At 43.6% G+C, this 21,429-nt stretch overlaps 1 protein-coding gene across 2 annotated transcripts in view; it reads right to left on the bottom strand.

Annotated features, from left to right (window-relative positions):
- The window catches only part of IVD (isovaleryl-CoA dehydrogenase), a 35,019-nt gene extending 15,042 nt beyond the window's left edge, over positions 1-19,977 (bottom strand). Inside the window, exons 1-7 of one of the 2 annotated variants that reach the window (XM_054971022.1) lie at positions 19,816-19,977; positions 16,414-16,503; positions 7,010-7,061; positions 5,943-6,112; positions 2,547-2,640; positions 792-928; positions 45-141 (exon numbers count right to left, since the gene is read on the bottom strand). In XM_054971022.1, coding sequence (XP_054826997.1) covers positions 45-141; positions 792-928; positions 2,547-2,640; positions 5,943-6,112; positions 7,010-7,061; positions 16,414-16,503; positions 19,816-19,956 — 781 coding nt within the window. In that variant the 5' untranslated portion in view covers positions 19,957-19,977. The remainder of the gene's footprint in view (positions 1-44; positions 142-791; positions 929-2,546; positions 2,641-5,942; positions 6,113-7,009; positions 7,062-16,413; positions 16,504-19,815) is intronic. The other variant, XM_054971023.1, reaches the window with a different exon arrangement.
- Positions 19,978-21,429: the final 1,452 nt, after the last annotated feature.

Below are 21,429 nucleotides of genomic sequence, written 5' to 3'. Positions count from 1 at the left end.
ATGTACAGAGTTCGGCAGCTCAGCATAGCTTAGGCATCACTCACCGGGAATCTTGCAGTCCTCAAAGATCAGTTCGCAGGTATTTGACCCTCTCATCCCCAGCTTATCAAGCTTTTGAGCCGTGCTGAAACCAGGCATTCCCTGAAGAAGAAGTCTTTCCATTAGGAGCCGAAGCAATTGCAAAAGTTACATTCTCCAAGTTGGCAGTTTTACAATGAGCAGGGGTTGGAACCTAAATCACGCTGAAAGTTTCCAGGTGGGAGTGAACAAGTGTATCAGTGTGAAAAAAATAAACACACACTCAGCCCAATATAGAACAAGCAGGTAAGCTGAGGTAATGGAATTTGTGTTCTAATGTTCATTTATACAGTAGAAGGAAATAAAAAGAAAACAACAAAAACAACACAGCCTTGACAAATTTCCACAAAAAATTATCCCACTTACCATTTAAACAGCACAATCTTCTGTGCATTATATAAAAAATGTAGCACAATGCAAGCACATACAAATATAAATTTTAGTTCATAAAAACATTAATTGTGCTATAAAATTCCAACAGAATCAAATGTTTGCATTTCCCTAAGATTTGATGTTTGCACAAGGTTTCATGCTTTTACAATCTCAGGATTCCTAACGTACAGAAAACAGGTCTAATAAAACATTATAAAGAAAAATTCTCAGTCATCAGGCCTCTCACAGCAAAGCGGTAGCATGCCATCCAAAGGCACTCACTCAATTTCAAATCAATCAAAGAGGAATAAAGAGGAAGTAGAATGCTCTGCCAAACCTACCTTCTCTACAATAAATGCAGTTATACCCTGAGAAGATGGAACAGCACTGGGATTTGTTTTAGCATAAACTATTAGAACATCAGCATCTGGCCCATTAGTAATCCAGAACTTGTTACCATTCAAAACAAAATAGTCCCCTAGAAAGAGAAGAGGGAATCAATTTATTCTCACATAGACATGAACCACCTACCCCAGAAATATCCTGTCAAGACTTCAGTAGACCACTCATATTTCCACAAGTAATACCTCCTAAATTTCTGGTGCTTGAATACATACTATTCCAGGCCCAGAATATTAAAGAAATAAACTATTTGTAAGGTTAAACCTCCCCCAACCTGGGTAATCTCTGCAAGTCTGATTTCATCAGACCTTGGAAGTTAAGCAGGGGTGGCCTTGGTTAGTAATTGGATGGGAGACCACCAAGGAACACCACAGTCGTTATGCAGAGGCAGGCAATGGCAAACCACCTCTGTTAATCTCTTGCCTTGAAAACCCCAGCAGGGATTGCCATAAATCAGCTGCAACTTAACAGCACATTCTACCACCACCAGGGTTAGATTTGCTCATTTCTACAACTAAAAACACCAAGACATAACAGTCAGCCATATATTTGAATTATAAAATATGCCTAAGCATTCTAGAGATTGGTAACAGGCAGTTTTGGCACACTCACTGCAAGGAACTATGGATCTATCCAGGGCTGGCTGCGGGATACAGGAATGGTGGTGGGATCTATCATGCTGAGGGAAGAGATGATCCAGCCAAGAAGTGAGGAGCAGCTGAAGTGTCCACTATAGGCTGCCATTTACCACCTACACAAGCAGTACTGAGGCTCTTCAGAATTTCAGTGCAAGCCATTTTCTGTGATTTTTTAATTGTTACATTTTGCAAACTGCCTCAAGTACTGGTTGAGAGATCACAAGGTATTGCTATTAAAAAATAGCCAATTCTCACTACATCACTAGACTGGTAGTGTGTTTGTGTGCAAAGCGGGATATAGGTAAACAAGTCTCTGTTTTTATAAAACCGTGAACTCCTTCAAATTGTACTTTTGTCTCTTAAGCTGCCCCCTACACATTTCCTCCCCGTAGCCCCTAAACACCCACCTTTCCCTAGGTCACTTCACCGCTAACCCAAAATAACTGGGCTGCAGAAGTCAGGAAGTCATGAGCCTCACTCGCCTCCATTACTGCTTTCCAGTAAGTTTAATCAGGTTGCAGCCTACAGCTTGTTTTTTCAAATTCTGAGCTTCCTTAAAAGAACAGGACTTTTTTTAAAAAATGCAAGCCTATTTGTAACTCTCCCCCCCCCACCCCCATACAGGCACTGGGAGTTGAAGTTTGAGAAACACTTCATAGCTGAACACATGAAACCTACTGCCGGAGAACGAGGTGTGGAGGCAAACTTAAGCTGTGCGAATTGCAGGCGGACCTCCTTGAAGCCTTGCTGTACACCCTATGGATGGGATGGGCAGTGACAAAAGGAGTTGGCCTCAGAAGGCCCTGCCTGGGTGGAGGCAGCAGAGAGCTGCAGCAGGAGACGGTGAGTGTTTCCTGGAAACGCTTGCTCCCCACAATCACAGATCCTCTTCTGTTTGCCTAAACAGCACCAGCTCCATGGCATTCTCCGTCTGGGAGATGCTGAAACCGCTCTTTGAGCACAACACAATACTGAGAGAAGCTGAGGAGGCGACATCCAAAGACTTGCTGATGATCTTAATAAGCAACACCCTCCACTACCCGTGCAGCTTTTTACCTTTTTGATCTGCCCTCAGCTTCATGGAGACCACATCAGAACCAGAGTTGGCTTCACTCATGGCTAGAGCGCCAACATGCTCTCCACTGATAAGCTGGGAAGGAAAAAAAAGATTTGTTTGCTCCATTTATACTGCATCTTAATTCCCAATGGGGACTAAAAGTGGTTTATAGCATTCTCTTCTCCTCCACTTTATTCTCACCACAACTTTGTCAGCCATGTTAGAGAATGTGTGACTGGCACCAGGCCATTCCGTGAGCTTCCACAGCAGAGTGTGGATTCTAACAAAACCTGTGGTAGGGTGTGAGCTTTCGTGAGTCACAGCTCACTACCCTACCATAAATTTTGTTAGTCTTATAGGTGCTACTGGACTCTTGCTTTTTTCTACTGCTACAGTCAGACTAACACAGCTACCCATCTTGGTCTACTCTGATCACTGAACCACACAAGATGACAAGGGTCCAAAAGAAAAATATTTTGCAGCAATTACTGGTACTCTCACCCTTTTTAAACATCACAATTATATCTGAAATACACAGATACTGCCAAATAGGAACAATACCTGTGGCAAAACCATCATGCTATTCCTGAAAAAGGCTAGTCACAGCAGCACTAGCCAGTCTGGGGACGTAAGTAGTGCCGCTATGGATTTAGAATAATTACTGTTCTTCAGCTAGGAGATGGTGCCAAGAGAACCACATCTGGCAGCCATGTATATCCATCCGCCATCTCGCCTTCTTCTGTCCTTTGAAAACAGATGAGCAAAAGGGGTAGACTGTGCAGGCACCCTTTCAAAGCGGCCAGATCATTTAAACCATGTGAATCTGCAGAGTATGAAATGAATCAGGGGGACAGAATTGAATGCCAGGGTGTTCGGCAATAAATTAAAGCTGCAGTGCTCTGAATACGGAAGAGCAGATGGTCACCCTCCTCCTGTGCCCCCTTATGCCACTCTCTAGCACAGCAACTTTGCCCTTTCCCCCCCCCTTATCATTTTTCTCTATCCTTTTCCCTAACCTCCTCCTTTTTCAGACTTATTCAGTGCACATATGAAAGGCAAGTTTCATAAGCAATTCTCCATGAGATAAATAACCACCAACTGGACTACTTTCCATTAATATTTTTGATGGTTTCAAATTCATATAGCTTTAGTGGGTTGCTTTGTGAGTTGTTGAAGAGGTGACTAGAAGGATTACTTCAGAAACTGGGATCCAACTATACACTCATGTTTGGGTGGGTAAAACCTGTTCAATGGCATTACAAATGGAATCATTTTGTGCTCAAGCACTGAGCCATGGCTTAGCTCACTTGAGTGATGGCAATAGAGTACAGCAAGACTTCGTAAAACCAAAAGCAGCAACAAGGGCCTGCCATACACACAAAAGAACTGGGAAATACAGCTATCATACAGCTATCACCAGATCCATTACAGAGGAGGCCAGGTTTTTAAATTGGTTTTATTGGTTATTATGGTTTTACTTTGTTGAGAAATGAACAGTTGACCGTGGGTCGTAATAACTTGATGTGGGTTTTTTTTACAATCTTTTAAAATTAACTTTGGTCCTCTTTAAGCAAACAAAAACAATTGCACCCTAAATTTGTTGAAATCAATGGGCATCGAAAGGTGTAATTCTGCTTAGTTTACACTGTTAATTTTAAGAACAATTAATGGAAACATTAAGGAGCTGGTCACAACTATGGTGTGCAGAGATGTAGCTGAAGCTTAAGAATAGGACATTATGGCTCCAAGATGCTCATTCTAGTTTAGACAGACACAGTGCAACCAATCAGCTCAGCTATACATTCTTTCAACCATACATTTTCTTTGTAAAAGACGTGGGAGGAAGCCACTGCCCCCCAAGCTCTGTTATAGGGAAGAATCTTTAGCTAACTTGATGAATAATTTCTTCATTACTGCTACTTGTACTTTCTCCAGTAGACTCTTACAACAAAGGCAAAAAAGATATAACTATGCCCCTCATAACAAAACAACACTGGGTCCCAAGTAGTTTGCAATCTTTGCCAGTTTTCTTTAGGACAAAAAACGTAAACCTTGTTTTTGTTTTTATAGGTAAAATAAAGCAAACCCTAATATAGTGCAGGATTTTTATGTATGCATCAATACAAGCTTAGAACATTCAAAATAAGTGTGGATACAAAGGGCGAAAATGACCTTAAGAGTCAAAACCTTAAGGAGGAGAGGAAACTTTGCATTTCTTTCTTTCTTTTTAAAGAAAAGGGCTAGCACAACAGAGAAAGATGCCAGTGCGTTTTAAAACCCATCTGCAGCTTGTGGAAGCAGCAGAACAAGTTGTTCACACCTTCCCTGAGCATACCCACGGTGGCAAAGACTAGGCTGTGAGGCAAGCAGGTAAATATCTTTCCCTGGGAACTGAGGAGGGGATTTCACTCATGGCCACGCATCAAATTCAGTTCCTCAAAACTTGCTAACCTGCAGCTGAACACATGAACCAAACCCACAGAAAAGCCCAGTGTCTGAGGAGAATGCTAAATAGTAAGGAAGTTCTTCCTGCACCAGGATGGCTCATTCACCTTGATGAAGAAACTTGTGCAAACGAACCCTAAGAGAGGCATGAATCCAAATGCCATGCCTTGCCATACTTGATAGCAGGAGATACAATTGCAAGGACTTCCCAGCTTGCGTCTCCCAGGTGCAAGATGGAAGGCAAATACTACAGCAATTCAGCATCTTCAGTTTGGATTTTCAGCCTTTTCTTAAAAAGGGCTAGATCTACAGATCTAGGACTAGCTCAACAAACCAGGCAGAAAAGTTTCAGGACTGACTTCAGAATTACTGGGATTTTCATATGCATAGACAAAATTCAAAAAGTTATCCAAAACTCTTGATGCAGACAGCCAGTTGGTTAGAGTGCTGAAACAGGATCCGGAAGACCCATGTTTGATTCTCCACTCTGCCATGAAGCTGACTGGGTGAGCTTGGGCTAGCTACATACTCTTAGCCTAACCTGCTTCACAGGGTTGTTGTGAGGATAAAATGAAGGAGAAGAGAATGATGCAAGCTGCTCTGGGTTCCCATTGTGGGGTATAAATGAAGTAAATAAATAGGGTTTACTTTTTGAACTTTATTTTCCTTGTTTTAAAGTGTAGCCAGCACTTACAGCTGTTACTAAAGTTGTCAACTCTGGGCTGGGAAATTCAAGGAGATTTGGGGGTGGAGCCTGTGGAGGTGGGGTTTGGGGAAGGGTAAATGCACTCTCCAAAGCAGCCATTTTCTCCAGGGGAATTGATCTCTGTAGTTTGGAGACTAGTTGTAATTCCAAGGGATCTACAGCCCCACTTAGAGGTTGGTAACCCTAGCTGTTACCCATCACAATGTTCATTCCCTTCATAAGCAGATGCTTCAGTTCTACATACCTTAGGCAGATATTTCTCTTTTTGTGCTTCGTTGCCATTCCTCACTAACTGATTGATGCAAAGGTTAGAGTGGGCACCATAGCTCAACCCAACTGCTGCCGAAACCCGAGAAATTTCTTCCATCACCAACACATGGTCAAGATAGCCCATCCCAGATCCACCATATTCAACTGGTAAGAAGGAGGGAGGATTAACAGAGATCCAAACACATTTGTCACATAGTTTTCTACACAGAGACAATATCTATATGGAAAATTTGTCATCATGAAACAGGATTTCTACTTGGGTAGTTCGGACTTTTGACCAGCTATCAATGAGCTGGTCATGTCTGTTTTCCCTTTGAGAGTCTTAACTCCTCCATCTTAAAAATCAGAGAATTATTTGTCTACAACAATAATTAACTCTACAATTCCCCCCTCCACATCTAGTCTATTTATTTATTACATTATTATTTTGTGTCTCCTGCCCCATCATGGAAATTAGCATATGGTTCCTTCTATTCAAACACTGACAAGATCCATCAAGGCTGCTGTACCCAACTACACCCGGTACCTCTCATGCATGCATGAACAATCAATGCAATGATATTTAATCACAAAGACAATGAAGAATTTTCTCTATCAAGGGTTTTGGGGAAGGCAGGAGGAGAGAGCAAGGAGGAAGAATGCAAATTCACTAACATTTCCATGTAAATCCATAGAAAAGATACAGGCCATTCATATCTGCTCAACAATTTGATGTAATGTACTCCAAGAGAAGAATGTTGTAACCTAATGTGAAGGAAGATTGCTTATGAACCTCTGAGAGGGATACTCAAGATGCCTAAGGAAAAAGAATCTGCATTGACTCAAGGAAGTAAAAGCAAACATGAGATTTGCAGTCAAGGATACAGCAAGGCAGTGCAGAAAGAAGGAACTGAAGGGAATTACGCTACACAAATGGCATTTTAATATGTCCCACTTTATTCTTGTTATGGCAAGAATGTCTGAAGAACTCTAGAGGAAACACCTTTTTACTCCACTGGACTGTGAAATGAGCCATTCAGAATCGGTCAGGAAGACACTCACCAGGAGCAGTTATTCCCAGAACTCCTAGCTCCCCTAGCTTCTTCCAAAAATCCTACAAAGAGCAGGACAAAAGATGTTAGCAAGGCAGATATCTGTTACAAATTTCTTGAGCTTATCAGCTTAATTTTCTCACACAAAAGAGAAGGTGGGGGGAAATATCCATTATCTCAGAACATATTGTGGACTAGTGTCAGGCTATGGATGACAGGATATGGCAGACAGATCCCTGTACCATTGTAACAAGAAGTCCAGGCTCTTGGTTAAATGGTTTTATTCAGAAATCAAATCATTTCCATATATATGTCCCTAGGATTACTCAGAAGCAAGGTAAGCATCTAAGCAGTAAGAGCAAAATTGACAGGAATAGTCATTCTTGGGAAAAACCTTCCTCTTAACACACACGTTTGCTCCTTCCCCCTCCCAATAGTAAACAGGATTTTTGGCATGACTTTGCCCTGAGAATATCTTGCATAGCTGTACTATCAAGCTGAGTCACTGAGAAAGCAAGACATAGCAATTCACAGGAGTGAGTAGCACACAAGGTCATGAACACTGAAAGTTTCTACAGTCCATTAGATAAGCACCTGCAAGCAGCCTGTGAAAGAAACAGTTATGGCATTGGCAATATGATATCAAGATATAGCAAGTTACAGCATGAAACATTGGTTCAGGACAACAGGTTTGCATTAGAATTAGCATTACAGACAACAGCATTGATATTGGCATGGCTGATATGTGGCTCAGACATGACAACTAGAAGGCCACAAACAACTTGAACCGTTCATATACATAAATTTTGTGTCTGTTTTCAAAATTAATGTTTTATACTTATTTTTCTCTGCTGTTACCCAACTAGGTTCTGCAGGATCATAAACGCTGGAATTCTAAACCACCAAACAGTCCCATCTGAGAGCATTTCTAGCATGAGGTTAGAAGCAGCATTTCATGAGCCTTTAGCAAACAACCGTAGAAATCTAAAGACATAGGGCAAATCCACACTCACTCATCTTCCGCTTATCTTGCGCTGTCGTGGCAATCATCTTTATTCCGCTACCAGGCTGTGCATCCTCACATCCACCCTTCCTGTGCATCTTCATGGCGCAATCAGTTCTCCACACACCACTGAGTACAGCGTTACCATGGGCTGTTCCATCCTCTGCCGTCAGAATTGACGGCGCACGTCACTTCCCTTTTTTTTAAAAAAAGGCGTCAATTATCCAGTATCTTGAATTTGTTTCCCGCACCTGGCGTTCACTGGAGACGACCGTTGTTGGAAATACAGGATTGCTCAGCTTAGCACCTCGCACTCTTGAAAACTGGAGAACTCAATAGGGAAACGGTCCCAGTGCGACATGCGCATGCTCCGGTGACCGTTTCTTTTCCCGCACAAACCGCTGCTCACTAGGGTTGGTTTACCGGTATACCGACCATTATGCACTGTTTAAAAAAAAGGGAAGAAAACGGATTTCCGCGAATATCACGTGGTTTGGAGGGAAGGCGCAATAGTGGCGCGGTGATGGTGGGGCACACGCGGAATGGGAAAGCATGTGAGTATCTGCGCAAATAGCGCCCCGCTTGCGAAAAAAACGCGGAATCAAATAGGTAGTGTGGATTTGCCCATAATGTACCCAGAGCTTGGATCTTATGACATTGTACCCCCTGAGCTTCTCTCCACCCACTGTGGGGGCTTGCCTCTGCTGTGGTGCTTGCTCCCTCTGCCACTAGCACTTTGTGTGTGCAGAGGCTCCTTTAAGGATATTGATCCTGCATGCACAGAAGAACTAGTGAAAGAGAGCACTGCAGTGGAGGAAAGACTCCATAGTAATCTGTGGGAGGCATGAGGGGAATAACAACAACATTCGATTTATATACTGCCCTTCAGGACAACTTAACAACAACTCAGAACGGTTTACAAAGTATGCTATTATTATCCCCACAATAATCACCCTGCGAGGTGGGGGGGGGGGCTGAGAGAGCTCTAGAACAGCTGTGAATGACCCAAGGTCACCCAGCTGGCTTCAAGTGGAGGAGTGGGGAATCCCGGTTCTCCAGATTAGAGTCCCACCACTCTTAACCACTACACCAAACTGACTTTGTCACAGGATCCAAGCCCATGTTTTCCATGAGGTGGCCCCAACTTTGTATCTCATAACTGCCAATGTCTTGAAATCTATCACTTGCAAATGATTCTGTGTACCAGATGACCTGCAAAATTACACAAAGAGTTATAAACAGTGATTCTCATGATCTTCTTATGGTAAGAATGGCCTCCAGGCAGTCTGGCAGGAGAGCTCTACAAGGCTTTCCCCCTTCCAGGCCACAAATGACTCATGTGGGCAAGAGGGCTGATTTCAAACTAGGTTTACACTTACGTGGTGCTGCCAGGATGCATGCTGCCTGTTTCAGTCAGTCAGACATTTTGAGGTCAGCATGAGTCGGTGTCACAGCCTTGGCTTCATTCTAAAGACCGCTTCTCTTGGAAAAGATTCCTCTCATAACTCATAGATGCAGAGGAGTTAGCCGTGTTAGTCTGTGGTAGCAAAATCAAAAAGAGTCCAGTAGCACCTTTAAGACTAACCAATTTTATTGTAGCATAAGCTTTCGAGAATCAAGTTCTCTTCATCAGATGCCTGATACAGAGACTGGTCAAATACAGAAGAGCAGGAGAGGGAAGAGACAGTTAGGGGGGGAGGGGGGGAACAATCAAAACATTCCTTTGCTAGTATATGTAAACATCTCCTTTTAGTGTGTGTATCAGTTGGCTTCAAAGGAGTTTGCCCTGTTAGTTTGTAGAAGCCAAACAGCTAGACCATCCAATTCCAATGCAGTATGGGCCTTCGATAACCACAGCTCTCCCTGCCAGATGCATCTGACAAAGAGATCTGTGGTTCCCGAAAGCCCACGCCAGGTGCCACTGAGCTCCCCCAGACCCCACCTCTGTAAAGGAAATCTGTTACCTGTGGTAATGTGATAACCATTCATAGTCCCTATTCAGTCCCAGCTTGACAGAGTCAAATTTGCATATGAATTCCAGTTCAGCAGCCTCCCGTTGGATTTTGTTTTTGAAAGGTTTCTGTTGAACTACAGGACATTCCATCAAAGACTTAAAAGTCACGGGAACCACAGATCTCTTTGTCAGATGCATCTGGCAGGGAGAGCTGTGGTTATCGAAGGCCCATACTGCATTGGAAATGGATGGTCTAGCTGTTTGGCTTCTACAAACTAACAGGGCAAACTCCTTTGAAGCCAACTGATACACACACTAAAAGGAGATGTTTACATATACTAGCAAAGGAATGTTTTGATTGCTCCCCCCCTCCCCCCCTAATCGCCTCTTCTCTCTCCTGCTCTTCTGTATTTGACCAGTCTCTGTATCAGGCATCTGACGAAGAGAACTTGATTCTCGAAAGCTTATGCTACAATAAAATTGGTTAGTCTTAAAGGTGCTACTGGACTCTTTTTGATTTTGCTCTCATAACTCAACTTCCTTTCCCTCATGGCATTTCCCCCCACTCCCAGATGCTTTCCATGTCAGGAAAGAGAACACACACAGCTAGCTGGAAGGGCCACTAATGCTACAATTAAGAACCTGGATTGGCATGGTAGTGATAAGCAGATGGTAGGCAGAATGGGGAGCTCAGATGGCCCAAAATCATTTGCAAGGCTGCCTGTAAGACAGCGGTTATGAAACGACGAGGCAGCCCCCTTCCCCAGGGCAGGAAGGCAAAGCTTGAAGGTGCAAAGAGGAGGAGGATTCTGCAGTGGAAGCTAAAACAACCAGAGATGTATTGTCCCAACAGAGGCTTAATGTTGCAGCCACTGAGAAAGCTATACTAACCACAGAAGCTTCGCTAGCAAAAGCTGCTTCTCTTGCTTCCTTCCTTGTGAAGTTTTAAGAACCCAGAAGAGGGCTAGGGCAGAGCATCTCTAATGTTGTACTAGATTAGTGCCCCCCTCACATCTTTATGAATACAGCAGTCAGCTGCATAAATGCTCCTGCACAAGGATTCTGTACTGGTTGAAGAAACGGCTGCTAACTGGCAGAGGGTCTTGGAAGGCGAGTACATGTACTGGTATTCAAGGTGTTGGTCATCACCTAGAAAGCCCTTCATTGACCATATCCTGGCAGGCCTGCCTCTCTTACCATGATCTGCCACATGAGCTTCACACATCTGACCAAAATCTTCTGAAGGTGCCCCCTTGCAAACCAGTATGATCTGCAATGGCCTGTACATGTGTATTCTCAGTGGTGGCTCCCACCTTGTGAAATGGCCTGCCTGAGATCAGGAAGACTCCCACACTTCTACCATTCCACAGAATGTTCTGAACAGAAATATACAGGAGGGCATTTTTATGGAACTGTAGTAGAATGGAACAGCTCAGAAGGATGCTTTTATAAGGCAACAGAATTGTAGACTATAGCAACATTTATTGCAGATATCACCTTGCTTATTTTTGTCCGTCTTTGCCCTTTCTGCATTATGGTATGTCATGCCTTGGACAGTTTTTGCTTTAATTGTTTTCTAACTCTGTATTCCTAGTCCTATCACATTGTTTAATGGATATTTTATTTCTGACTGAATTGCTTTAATATTTTGTAATCCACCTTGAGTCTCAGGAAGTAAAATAAAATATAAGTATCCCCAACTGGGTAAATAGCACTTCCCTGGGACTCTTTCAGGTCAGAAAGAGTGGCCTGTGGGGGGAAGGCTTAAGCACCTTCTTCCCACATACTATGTTCAAATCTGAATTGTGTTCATGTGCCTGCACCAGGGTAAAAAGTAAGTCGTTGCATCATGCAAGTATACAACATTTCCCTAATTTTCATCCCTCATAACTCGGAAACTATAAAGCATAGCCTATGACATTTTTATTCACACAAGTAACTTTGACAGGTGAGATAGCCCAGTACAGCAATTTTAATCAAAATCTGAGATGTAGTGATTAACTTTTTAAACATTTGTGGTGATCTGCCATGGAACAACCCCATGGAAGAAGATAACAGTGGTTACCCAGACCTTTGTTGCTGGTGGGAAGGGGCTTACTATATGGTCCATTTTCAACCAACCCATTCTCTGCCATTTGGACCTTGAGTTCTTGGTCCTTGTTAGGGCAGCAAGGTCCTTTGGACCTTGTTGGATGTTGCCCTATTGTTGCTGGTTGCAAAGGGGCCTCCATAACAGTTCAAGCTTCAGAACCCCCAAAATGTAGCTCCACCTGTGCATTCACTCAGCAAAAAAAAGTAATAATTAGAGTAAGGGCATAGTTGGTTTTATTTTGTTTATGTTATTCATAGTCTGCCTTTTTGAGCAAAGAAGAAAAAATGGTATAGAAACATCATAAATAAATAAAATGGATGCTCCTCCTGACTTTGGCAGGGGGTTGGAGCAAAATTGTCTACATTTTAGCCCTCTCTTCATCAAGCCTTCTCCACAGCCATGAGAACCTTTACAAAATGGTTCTCCAAGAGCCAAAAAGCCAGGTAAGGCCTGTCCACTCAGTCCTGACAGCAACTTATTACTACACATTTATACACCTTTGGGCCTGATCAGGGATACCGCTGTGCTTACACTTGTGAACATTCTGAGCAACTTCAAGGCATTGCATCTACAGAACATTACAACTAAGTTTAAAAGAGTGAACTATGTGGGGTGGCAGCTTGAACTCATTTTTACATCTTTAGAAGGTGGCACAGCTAGAAAAAAATGTAATTTTTAGAAGAAACACTAGAAAAGGTAATGATTTTTGCCAAAAACTTCTCCTCTGCTTCCAAATGTTTTAGTGGAAAGCTTCAGCTTACATCAACATGGCAACTTTTAGGCACTGAACTTTGGGAAATTAATATTTTAAGCTTTAACCAGGGGTCATTTCCTAGAAAAAAAACTGCAGGAACTCATTAGCATAACTCATTAGCAGATGACACACCCCCTGACAACACTGGAAGTGTGTCAGAAGGCACCATCCACCCCTCAGGCCCCTTTCCGCAAAAATCTCCAGGTATTTCCTTAAAGCAGAATGAACTCAAAGCAGCTTACCCTCCTCTGGAGAGCCAGCCCTTCTTGCTTGCACCCACGCACTCTCTCTCTCTTACAAGTCACAAATGAATATAAAGCAGCAGAATGAATTCAAAGCAGCTTATGTTCCTCTGGAGCCCAGCACCACTCGCCTTGCACTCATTCACTCATTTTCTCTCTCCCCCCCCCTTCCCCACAGTCACAAATGAAAGTAAAGGAGCAGAGCAGAATGAATCCAAGCAGCTTGTGGTCCTTTGGAGCTCAGCACCACTCGCCTTGCACTCATTCACTTCTCTCTCTCTCTCTCCCCCCGTCCTCAGTCACAAATGAAAGTAAAGGAGCAGAGCAGAATGAATCCAAGCAGCTTGTGGTCCTTTGGAGCTCAGCACCACTCGCCTTGCACTCATTCACTTTCTCTCTCTCTTCCCCCGTCCTCAGTCACAAATGAAAGTAAAGGAGCAGAGCAGAATGAATCCAAGCAGCTTGTGGTCCTTTGGAGCTCAGCACCACTCGCCTTGCACTCATTCACTCATTTTCTCTCTCTCTCCCCCTCCCTCACAGTCACAAATGAAAGTAAAGGAGCAGAACAGAATGAATCCAAGCAGCTTGTGTTCCTTTGGAGCTCAGCACCACTCGCCTTGCACTCATTCACTCATTTTCTCTCTCCCCCCTCCCCCCCAGTCACAAATGAAAGTAAAGGAGCAGAACAGAATGAATCCAAGCAGCTTGTGTTCCTTTGGAGCTCAGCACCACTCGCCTTGCACTTATTCACTTTCTCTCTCTCTCTCTCCCCCCGTCCTCAGTCACAAATGAAAGTAAAGGAGCCTAGCAGAATGAATCCATGCAGCTTGTGGTCTTTTGGAGCTCAGCACCACTCGCCTTGCACTCATTCACTCATTTTCTCTCTCTCCCCCCCTCCCCCACAGTCACAAATGAAAGTAAAGGAGCAGAGCAGAATGAATCCAAGCAGCTTGTGTTCCTTTGGAGCTCAGCACCACTCGCCTTGCACTCATTCACTCATTTTCTCTCCCCCCCCGTCACAAATGAAAGTAAAGGAGCAGAGCAGAATGAATCCAAGCAGCTTGCGTTCCTTTGGAGCTCAGCACCACTCACTTTGCACTTGGAGGAAAAGAAATCACGTGGGCAGGGCCAAAACTCACGTGACCTCTTTTCAGATCTACCGGAACGCTGTTCCTGTGCATTCCAGCTCCAAATGAGCCCTACCTTTAACACATATTTCCCCCTCAATAAATGGCGAGGTTAGACTCTACAAGAGATACACTATGTTATTTTCCTACTTTTGGGTGAGTAGCAACAGATCCCATGGAAAAACCTTGCCAGCTACCACTGTGTCTACTGCAATAGCTTCTACCATTTAGAAGTGGCCCTGATGTAGTTTTGTGGGTTGCCTCTTCAGGCCCTTTATAGACAAAACTCTGAGATGCTCTTGCAAACCATGAAAAGATCAATGTATTAGTCACAGTGCGCGTAAGCAGGGGGAAGAGGAAGGGGGCACATTCAATAACTCTCTTGCAATGCTGCCTAAATGCAAAGTTGGAACAGGGCTCTTGGGTCAATACCTTATTGATAACTTATTGTTTGTGCATGGGCTGCCAAAAGCTACTTATGCTCTTTTGTTCAGTGAACAAAGTTCCCTGCATTTGTAACCCATTTTCCTTTCTATACAGTTGAGAAGTAGCAAACAGTCCAAACTTCCTTGGCTAGCAATACCATGTAATTTGGAATCTTGTACACTCCAACAAAACTGAAATGGGTTTCATAAAGGCTATGACAAATTTCTGAGAAATATAGCAGGTATACAAACACCTATTAGATATGAACTCCCCAAGTACATATCTACTCAAGGCTTCTAAAAGGCAGCAACAAAGAGCAGCAAGGCCCATAAATCTCCAGATCTTAAAATTTAGAGAGTATTGTATTGTCGAAGGCTTTCACGGCCGGAGAACGATGGTTGTTGTGGGTATTCCGGGCTGTATTGCCGTGGTCTTGGCATTGTAGTTCCTGACGTTTCGCCAGCAGCTGTGGCTGGCATCTTCAGAGGTGTAGCACCAAAAGACAGAGATCTCTCAGTGTCACAGTGTGGAAAAGATGTTGGCAGGTCATTTATATCTACTCAGGAGGGGTGGGGTTAAGCTGAGTCATCCTGTAAGAGTTTCCCAGGGTGTGGAATGCTAATGGCGGGAGGCTTCACTGTGTCCTGAGGAGGTTCTTTTGCATATGGATTGGTGCTTGATGTGCTAATCTTCTCTGCAGGGCTATTGTCGGGTATAGAGTGTTTTGTTAGCCTGGTGTTTTTCAGAACTGGAAACCATGCTCTGTTCATTCTTAAGGTTTCTTCTTTCCTGTTGAAGTTTTGCTTATGCTTGCGAATTTCAATGGCTTCCCTGTGCAGTCTGACAAAGTAGTTGGAAGTGTTGTCCAGTATTTTGGTGTCCTGGAATAAGATACTGTGCCCTGTTTGAATTAGGCTATGTTCAGCCACTGCTGATTTTTCAGGTTGTCCAAGTCTGCAGTGTCTTTCATGTTCTTTTATTCGATGCTACGATCAGCAAAAGACAGTAGAGACCCCCTCACCTCTGCAGGAATATACCGTATACCCTGCAGCTGTGGACAAGTTTACATCGGGACCACAAAGCGTAGCATCCAGACAAGAATAAAAGAACATGAAAGACACTGCAGACTTGGACAACCTGAAACCCTGGGAAACTCTTACAGGATGACTCAGCTCAACCCCACCACTCCTGAGTAGATATAAATGACCTGCCAACATCTTTTCCACACTGTGACACTGAGAGATCTCTGTCTTTTGGTGCTACACCTCTGAAGATGCCAGCCACAGCTGCTGGCGAAACGTCAGGAACTACAATGCCAAGACCACGGCAATACAGCCCGGAAAACCCACAACAACCATTAGAGAGTATTCTTAAGAGGAACCTTATTAAATCCCACATTTTAGAAGCCCATCAGTGATAGTGAACTTTTACAACCTATAGAAAGAGCCAGGAAAAAATTATGTGCCATGGAAAAAATTAACGCCCTTTACAGTTGACAGGAAAGGAAACACTCCAGATTTCTCAATAAGACAGAAGCCATACAGGATTTTTACTTATGTATTTAATACATGTACACACATTGCTTTTGGGACAAGCACTCAAAATGGATACTGATGGATAATCTTTGCCCTGTTAAACCTTGATAAGAAAGAGGACATATCCTTTTTCAATGAATTAGCTTATTCTAACAAGGTGGGTATTTCATCACTTTCTGAAATCTTCTGGACTTGCATTCTTAAACTCATCTCCCAAAATCAGGTCTGCAGATGACTGAAAATAAACCCACACCAAGAAGTAGGCCAGCGAAATCACTTACCCTCATGCCTTTGAATTCATTCTGCTGGTCAATTTCTTGTGCCTTTGGAGCCAAGTGCTCCTGACAGAACTTGATCATGGTTTGCCTAAGCTGTTAAAGAGATGCAACATAATATATATATATTGTAAATCCCAGAGATATCCTGAAAGCCTGAACTACAAATCTATTGAAACTCCGAACTGAGCTTTCCGTGGTATCTTCATTGTCCATACAGCTGTTTGTAAAGTATTTACATTATCAACAGAAGCTCTTAGTGGACTACTTTGTCCATTCCCAAGCATACATCTACTGAGTTTTAAGATTGGGTTCATTGCTTTTGAACACTTATATTACACAGTGCTTTGTTTCTTTAAAAAAAATGTTGATGGGGTTCCAAGACTGCTGGCTGAAAGAGGAGCCAGTACCGTGGAAAGAGGCGCTGGTACTGTGTACTGGTGTGTGCCACAAGAAAAAAAAAGCCTTTGTCACTAAACTGTGGTTGGAAATATTTGTAATATTTTGCAACTGAAGTTACAGATTACTGTAACAATGCACCTTTATTTTCTATTTGAGCACAGCAATCCTCTCCCAACCACCCCTGTAAGTGCTACATGAGGAACAAGGTGGAAAGAAACAAGGTAATATGATTTTCAAAGGGCTTGGGGGGGGGGTTAAAAGAAAAGTCAGTATTGCCCAGATATTCCCAGCCAGAATGAAATTATGGCCCAATCCAGAGATAGGCAATCAACACAGTAGGCCAAGACAGGTGGGACCATGCCCACCTGGTCTGGAAATCAAGTAAGGATTCACATACATAGACACATTTGCCTTGATTTGCAAATCCAGTTTCCAGTTTAACACAAGAGTCCAAAAGCAGAAGCAGGCTTTTGCTCACCAGTTTCCTCTGCAGGATTTGGTTTACTTTAAAAATGTATTATAAATTACAAAATTTTAATTCTATCCATTAAGCACTATACTGCTTTTTAAAAGAGGTATCCATCGTAGGGTGATTTTGTCTATTGCTTAGTTAATTTTGAGCTCTTAATACGTAATTGATAACGACTATCAGATGAGATGCTCTTATTGTGTCACACACAACAATTTCATTCAAGAATTTCACTGATTTTTAAAAGTGAAACAATTTATGAAAGTGATACAACATGTTGTCTCTTCTTGATTCATGACAGGCTTAATAGACATTAAATAAGCTAAAACTCTGGATACAGACTAAAAGGGTGCTTGGTAGATTATAAGAGGTTCCTCGTATAAGATGTACCACACAAATGGTATGCAATAAAGATTCAAGAGAGCAACATATAAGAAATTGGCATATACAAAGCCGAGTCAGCTTCCCCTTTAGCCTAGCATTGTCTATTTTACCTAACAGTGGCTTTCTGGGGTCCCAGTCCTGAACAAAGTTCATCCCACCCTTTATACTCAGGAAGAGATTTGAACAACGTACACAATCTGCAGAGTGTTCCTATCCCTCTTGCTAAAGTACAAGAGACTAGACAGTGGAAGCCCCTTTCCGGTGTGAATTCTGACTGCTGAGGTCAATCAGCAGCAGAGACTGGGGAATTGATCTACCAAATTCAGATTAAATCAGTACACAGCTCTGAAACGTGAACAGCATCAGGATAGAGTTCTGAAAGCCAAGCAGGCTAATGGGGTTGCCAGCTCTTCTTCCAGCAGGGCTCCTATGCCTTTGAAAGCTGCACTGGCAGACTACAGAATCACTGGCAGAGCTGTCCCTATTTCGGCATGTCCATGAGAGGGGGTCAACTTGTTATTCCATGTCGCTTGCAAACGCAATAGTGCAGGAGCCAAGCAAGATGATGAGCTGGCTCTCCTATAGCAAGTGGCACACTGGTCAATGCAGGTGTTGGTCATGTCCAGTAGTGCTGATAGGGCGCTGTAAGCATCCCAGAAAGTCTTGTTTTAGCAATATACTGTTTACTCTCTTTGGCTGTTTGTGCAAAGTGCCCCTGTCATGGTGTGTCCAATGTGGAGCTAAATAAGTAGTGACAGCCAGTGTAGTGGGATGGCATTTGGGAGACCCATGTTCAGTTCCCTACTCTGCTGTGGGAGCTTGGCTGGGTGACCTTGGGCTAGTCACATACCCTTAATCTAACCTACCTCACAGGCTTGTTGTGAGGGGAAAAAACAGAGGCGATAATGATGCTGCTTTGGGTCCCTATTGGGGAGAAAGGTAGGATATACATGAAGTAAAATATAGAAAGAAAAATATAACATTGCTTGCCTAAGCATATAACAAATTATTTTATATAATTAAGCAAAAAATTGAAATAAAAATAAAAGTGGCAACACAGGAAAATACAAGTAGCACATGCATGAGCATCATCTGAGAACTTACTTACCTAATAAATGTGCCTAGGATCACATCTGAATGAACGTAAGCAATACAACCAGCTTGAGCCTAAAGGAAACCTGGGCACTCCTTCCCTTTAGTTGAATTTATCAGAGTCAACAGAACTACCAATTCTGTCTGAAATTTAAATACACTTTCCTTTCTTGAGCACTCCCTTTCAATGACAAAAGCAAAAGTGAATACAATTGACCCCCTTTCCCTAAGGGCCTCAGAATGTTTTAAAGTGCTGCAAATGCCACCCACTTGAACTCAGTAAGCAGCAAGACTTCTAGACGCCATTGGTCCTATGCCTCACCTGAAGAACTTTTAGCTGAAGTTGTTTTAAGCTTCTAGAGTGCTCCCTATTCTGGAGGCATATTGTTCAATAACAACTAATACTGTTTTATGGGCTTCCAGCCCCATTTATTAATTGTCTACAAATCCTGTACCATCTTAGATGCAGCTTGACAGGATTTTAGCCCTGGCGGGAGCAAGCTACATGCAATTTAGCACCATATGTTGGTAGATTTTGATCATGAGTAGTTAGGATGAGGGAGGGTGGAATTTTACAACACTTTTGATGCACTTATGGGGGGAGGGTTAGAATTTAATCCCCGTGAGTGGTAGCAAAAGCAACTTTTAAAAGAATAGCAAAAACAACTTTAAAAAGCAATCACTTTAAATTCAGAAGAGCTTAGTATAACGATGCAGTTTTGTAAACAAATTGCGCGAGGAGTGGCTCCCGAGGCACCTCGACTGGATTCCTAAGAAGAGAGGCGCCGAGGGCTCAAAGCTTGCCCGCAACCTGCATTCTCCACCGCGGAAGCCCGCAGCAGCGGAGAGACGTCCCCATAAGGAAAAGGCGCTCTGCACTTGCGCAGAAACCCTCGCCTCTTTACAACTATTTCAGACGTACTAGAACTGAAGAGTGTCTAAAGGGAGTGGACCCCAGCAGGGAGAGCAGCAGGAAAAGTGAACGGAACTGCAGAGAAAGAAAACTTAGGCGGGATGAAGCGCAGCCAACCTTCCACTCCAGCCAGCTCCCTCCGTCGTACCTGCTGCTGCTCCTCGCTCAGCCCGTTCACCGTATCGTCCAACGAGGCTCCGGCGCAGCTCCGGCGCCCCAGCAGCAACCCTCGGCAGACGCGGTGCCGGGCCCAGCCGCCCACACTCCTCCCCGCCAGGGCCGCCGCCATGTTTAGCACCGACTACTTTGACAGCCAGGCCTGGGCCCCCCAGCCACGCCGCACCATCCTCCTGGCCAATCAGCAAGCAAGGGTGGGGGGCTGGCTGCCCAATAGGAGCCTCGTGAGTGCGGCGCGGCAGCTGCATACATACTCCTTTGTCAGAACAATCTGGTAGATTTTTAAGTGTTTGGTGTAAACTGCTGTTTTTCCTTCTGTCGGTTGTTTTCCGTTTCCCTGTAGGCGGATTTTATATTTTCTGTCACTGGGAGTAAAACCCATTTTGCTCAGTAGGACTTCCTTCTGCAAAGGCTGCGTGGGAATAAACACAAGTCCTCGTTCTGAAGTGCTCCGGCTATAAAATTACCCCATCGAACAGGGCAGTTCCGAAACACGCCGGACTTCAGACACCACGCACTGGTGTAGAACTAGGCTGTGAGGGAGAAGTGAAAGATGCAGAGCTTAGTTGCTATCAAAGCATCTCCGGTTTTTCCCAATACTATGTAATCCCCCTTGAGTATCACAGAGAAAGGCAGACTATAAATAATATAAACATTACACTAAGCAATCTAAACACTTCAATAGAATTTATGGAGTGTAAAAAACAATTGACTCCCATTACTGAAAGCCACAATGCAGGTTAGGATACCAGTTAAGCCTGCAGCAATCACAGCTCCGATGGTGGTTGTGGATTTTTCGGGCTGTATAGCCGTGGTCTTGGCATTGTAGTTCCTGACATTTCGCCAGCAGCTGTGGCTGGCATCTTCAGAGGTGTAGGACCAAAAGACAGAGATCTCTCAGTGTCACAGTGAAAAAAATGTTGGCAGGTCATTTATATCTAGATATAAATGCTGCTGGCGAAACATCAGGAACTACAATGCCAAGACCACGGCTATACAGCCCAGAAAATCCACAACCATCGTTCTCCAGCCGTGAAAACCTTCGACAATATAATCACAGCTCCCTTAAGCACTATAGAAACTCCTGCCTCTCAAGTGTTAAAGCAGTCACAAATGACTATTTATATTTTACTTCATGTATAGCCTACCTTTCTCCCCAATGGAGACCCAAAGCAGCATCATTATCGCCTCTATTTTTTCCCCTCACAACAAGCCTGTGAGGTAGGTTAGACTAAGGGTATGTGACTAACCCAAGGTCACCCAGCCAAGCTCCCACAGCAGAGTAGGGAACTGAACATGGGTCTCCCAAATGCCATCCCACTACACTGGCTGTCACTACTTATTTAGCTCCACATTGGACACGCCATGACAGGGGCACTTTGCACAAACAGCCAAAGAGAGTAAACAGTATATTGCTAAAACAAGACTTTCTGGGATGCTTACAGCGCCCTATCAGCACTACTGGACATGACCGACACCTGCATTGACCAGTGTGCCACTTGCTATAGGAGAGCCAGCTCATCATCTTGCTTGGCTCCTGCACTATTGCGTTTGCAAGCGACATGGAATAACAAGTTGACCCCCT

This window comes from Eublepharis macularius, chromosome 2, assembly GCF_028583425.1.
Source record: "Eublepharis macularius isolate TG4126 chromosome 2, MPM_Emac_v1.0, whole genome shotgun sequence".
NCBI classification, from domain to species: Eukaryota; Metazoa; Chordata; class Lepidosauria; order Squamata; family Eublepharidae; genus Eublepharis; species Eublepharis macularius.
The sequence above is the reverse complement of the archived record's forward strand: the minus strand, read 5'-3'. Positions and strand labels throughout refer to the sequence as shown.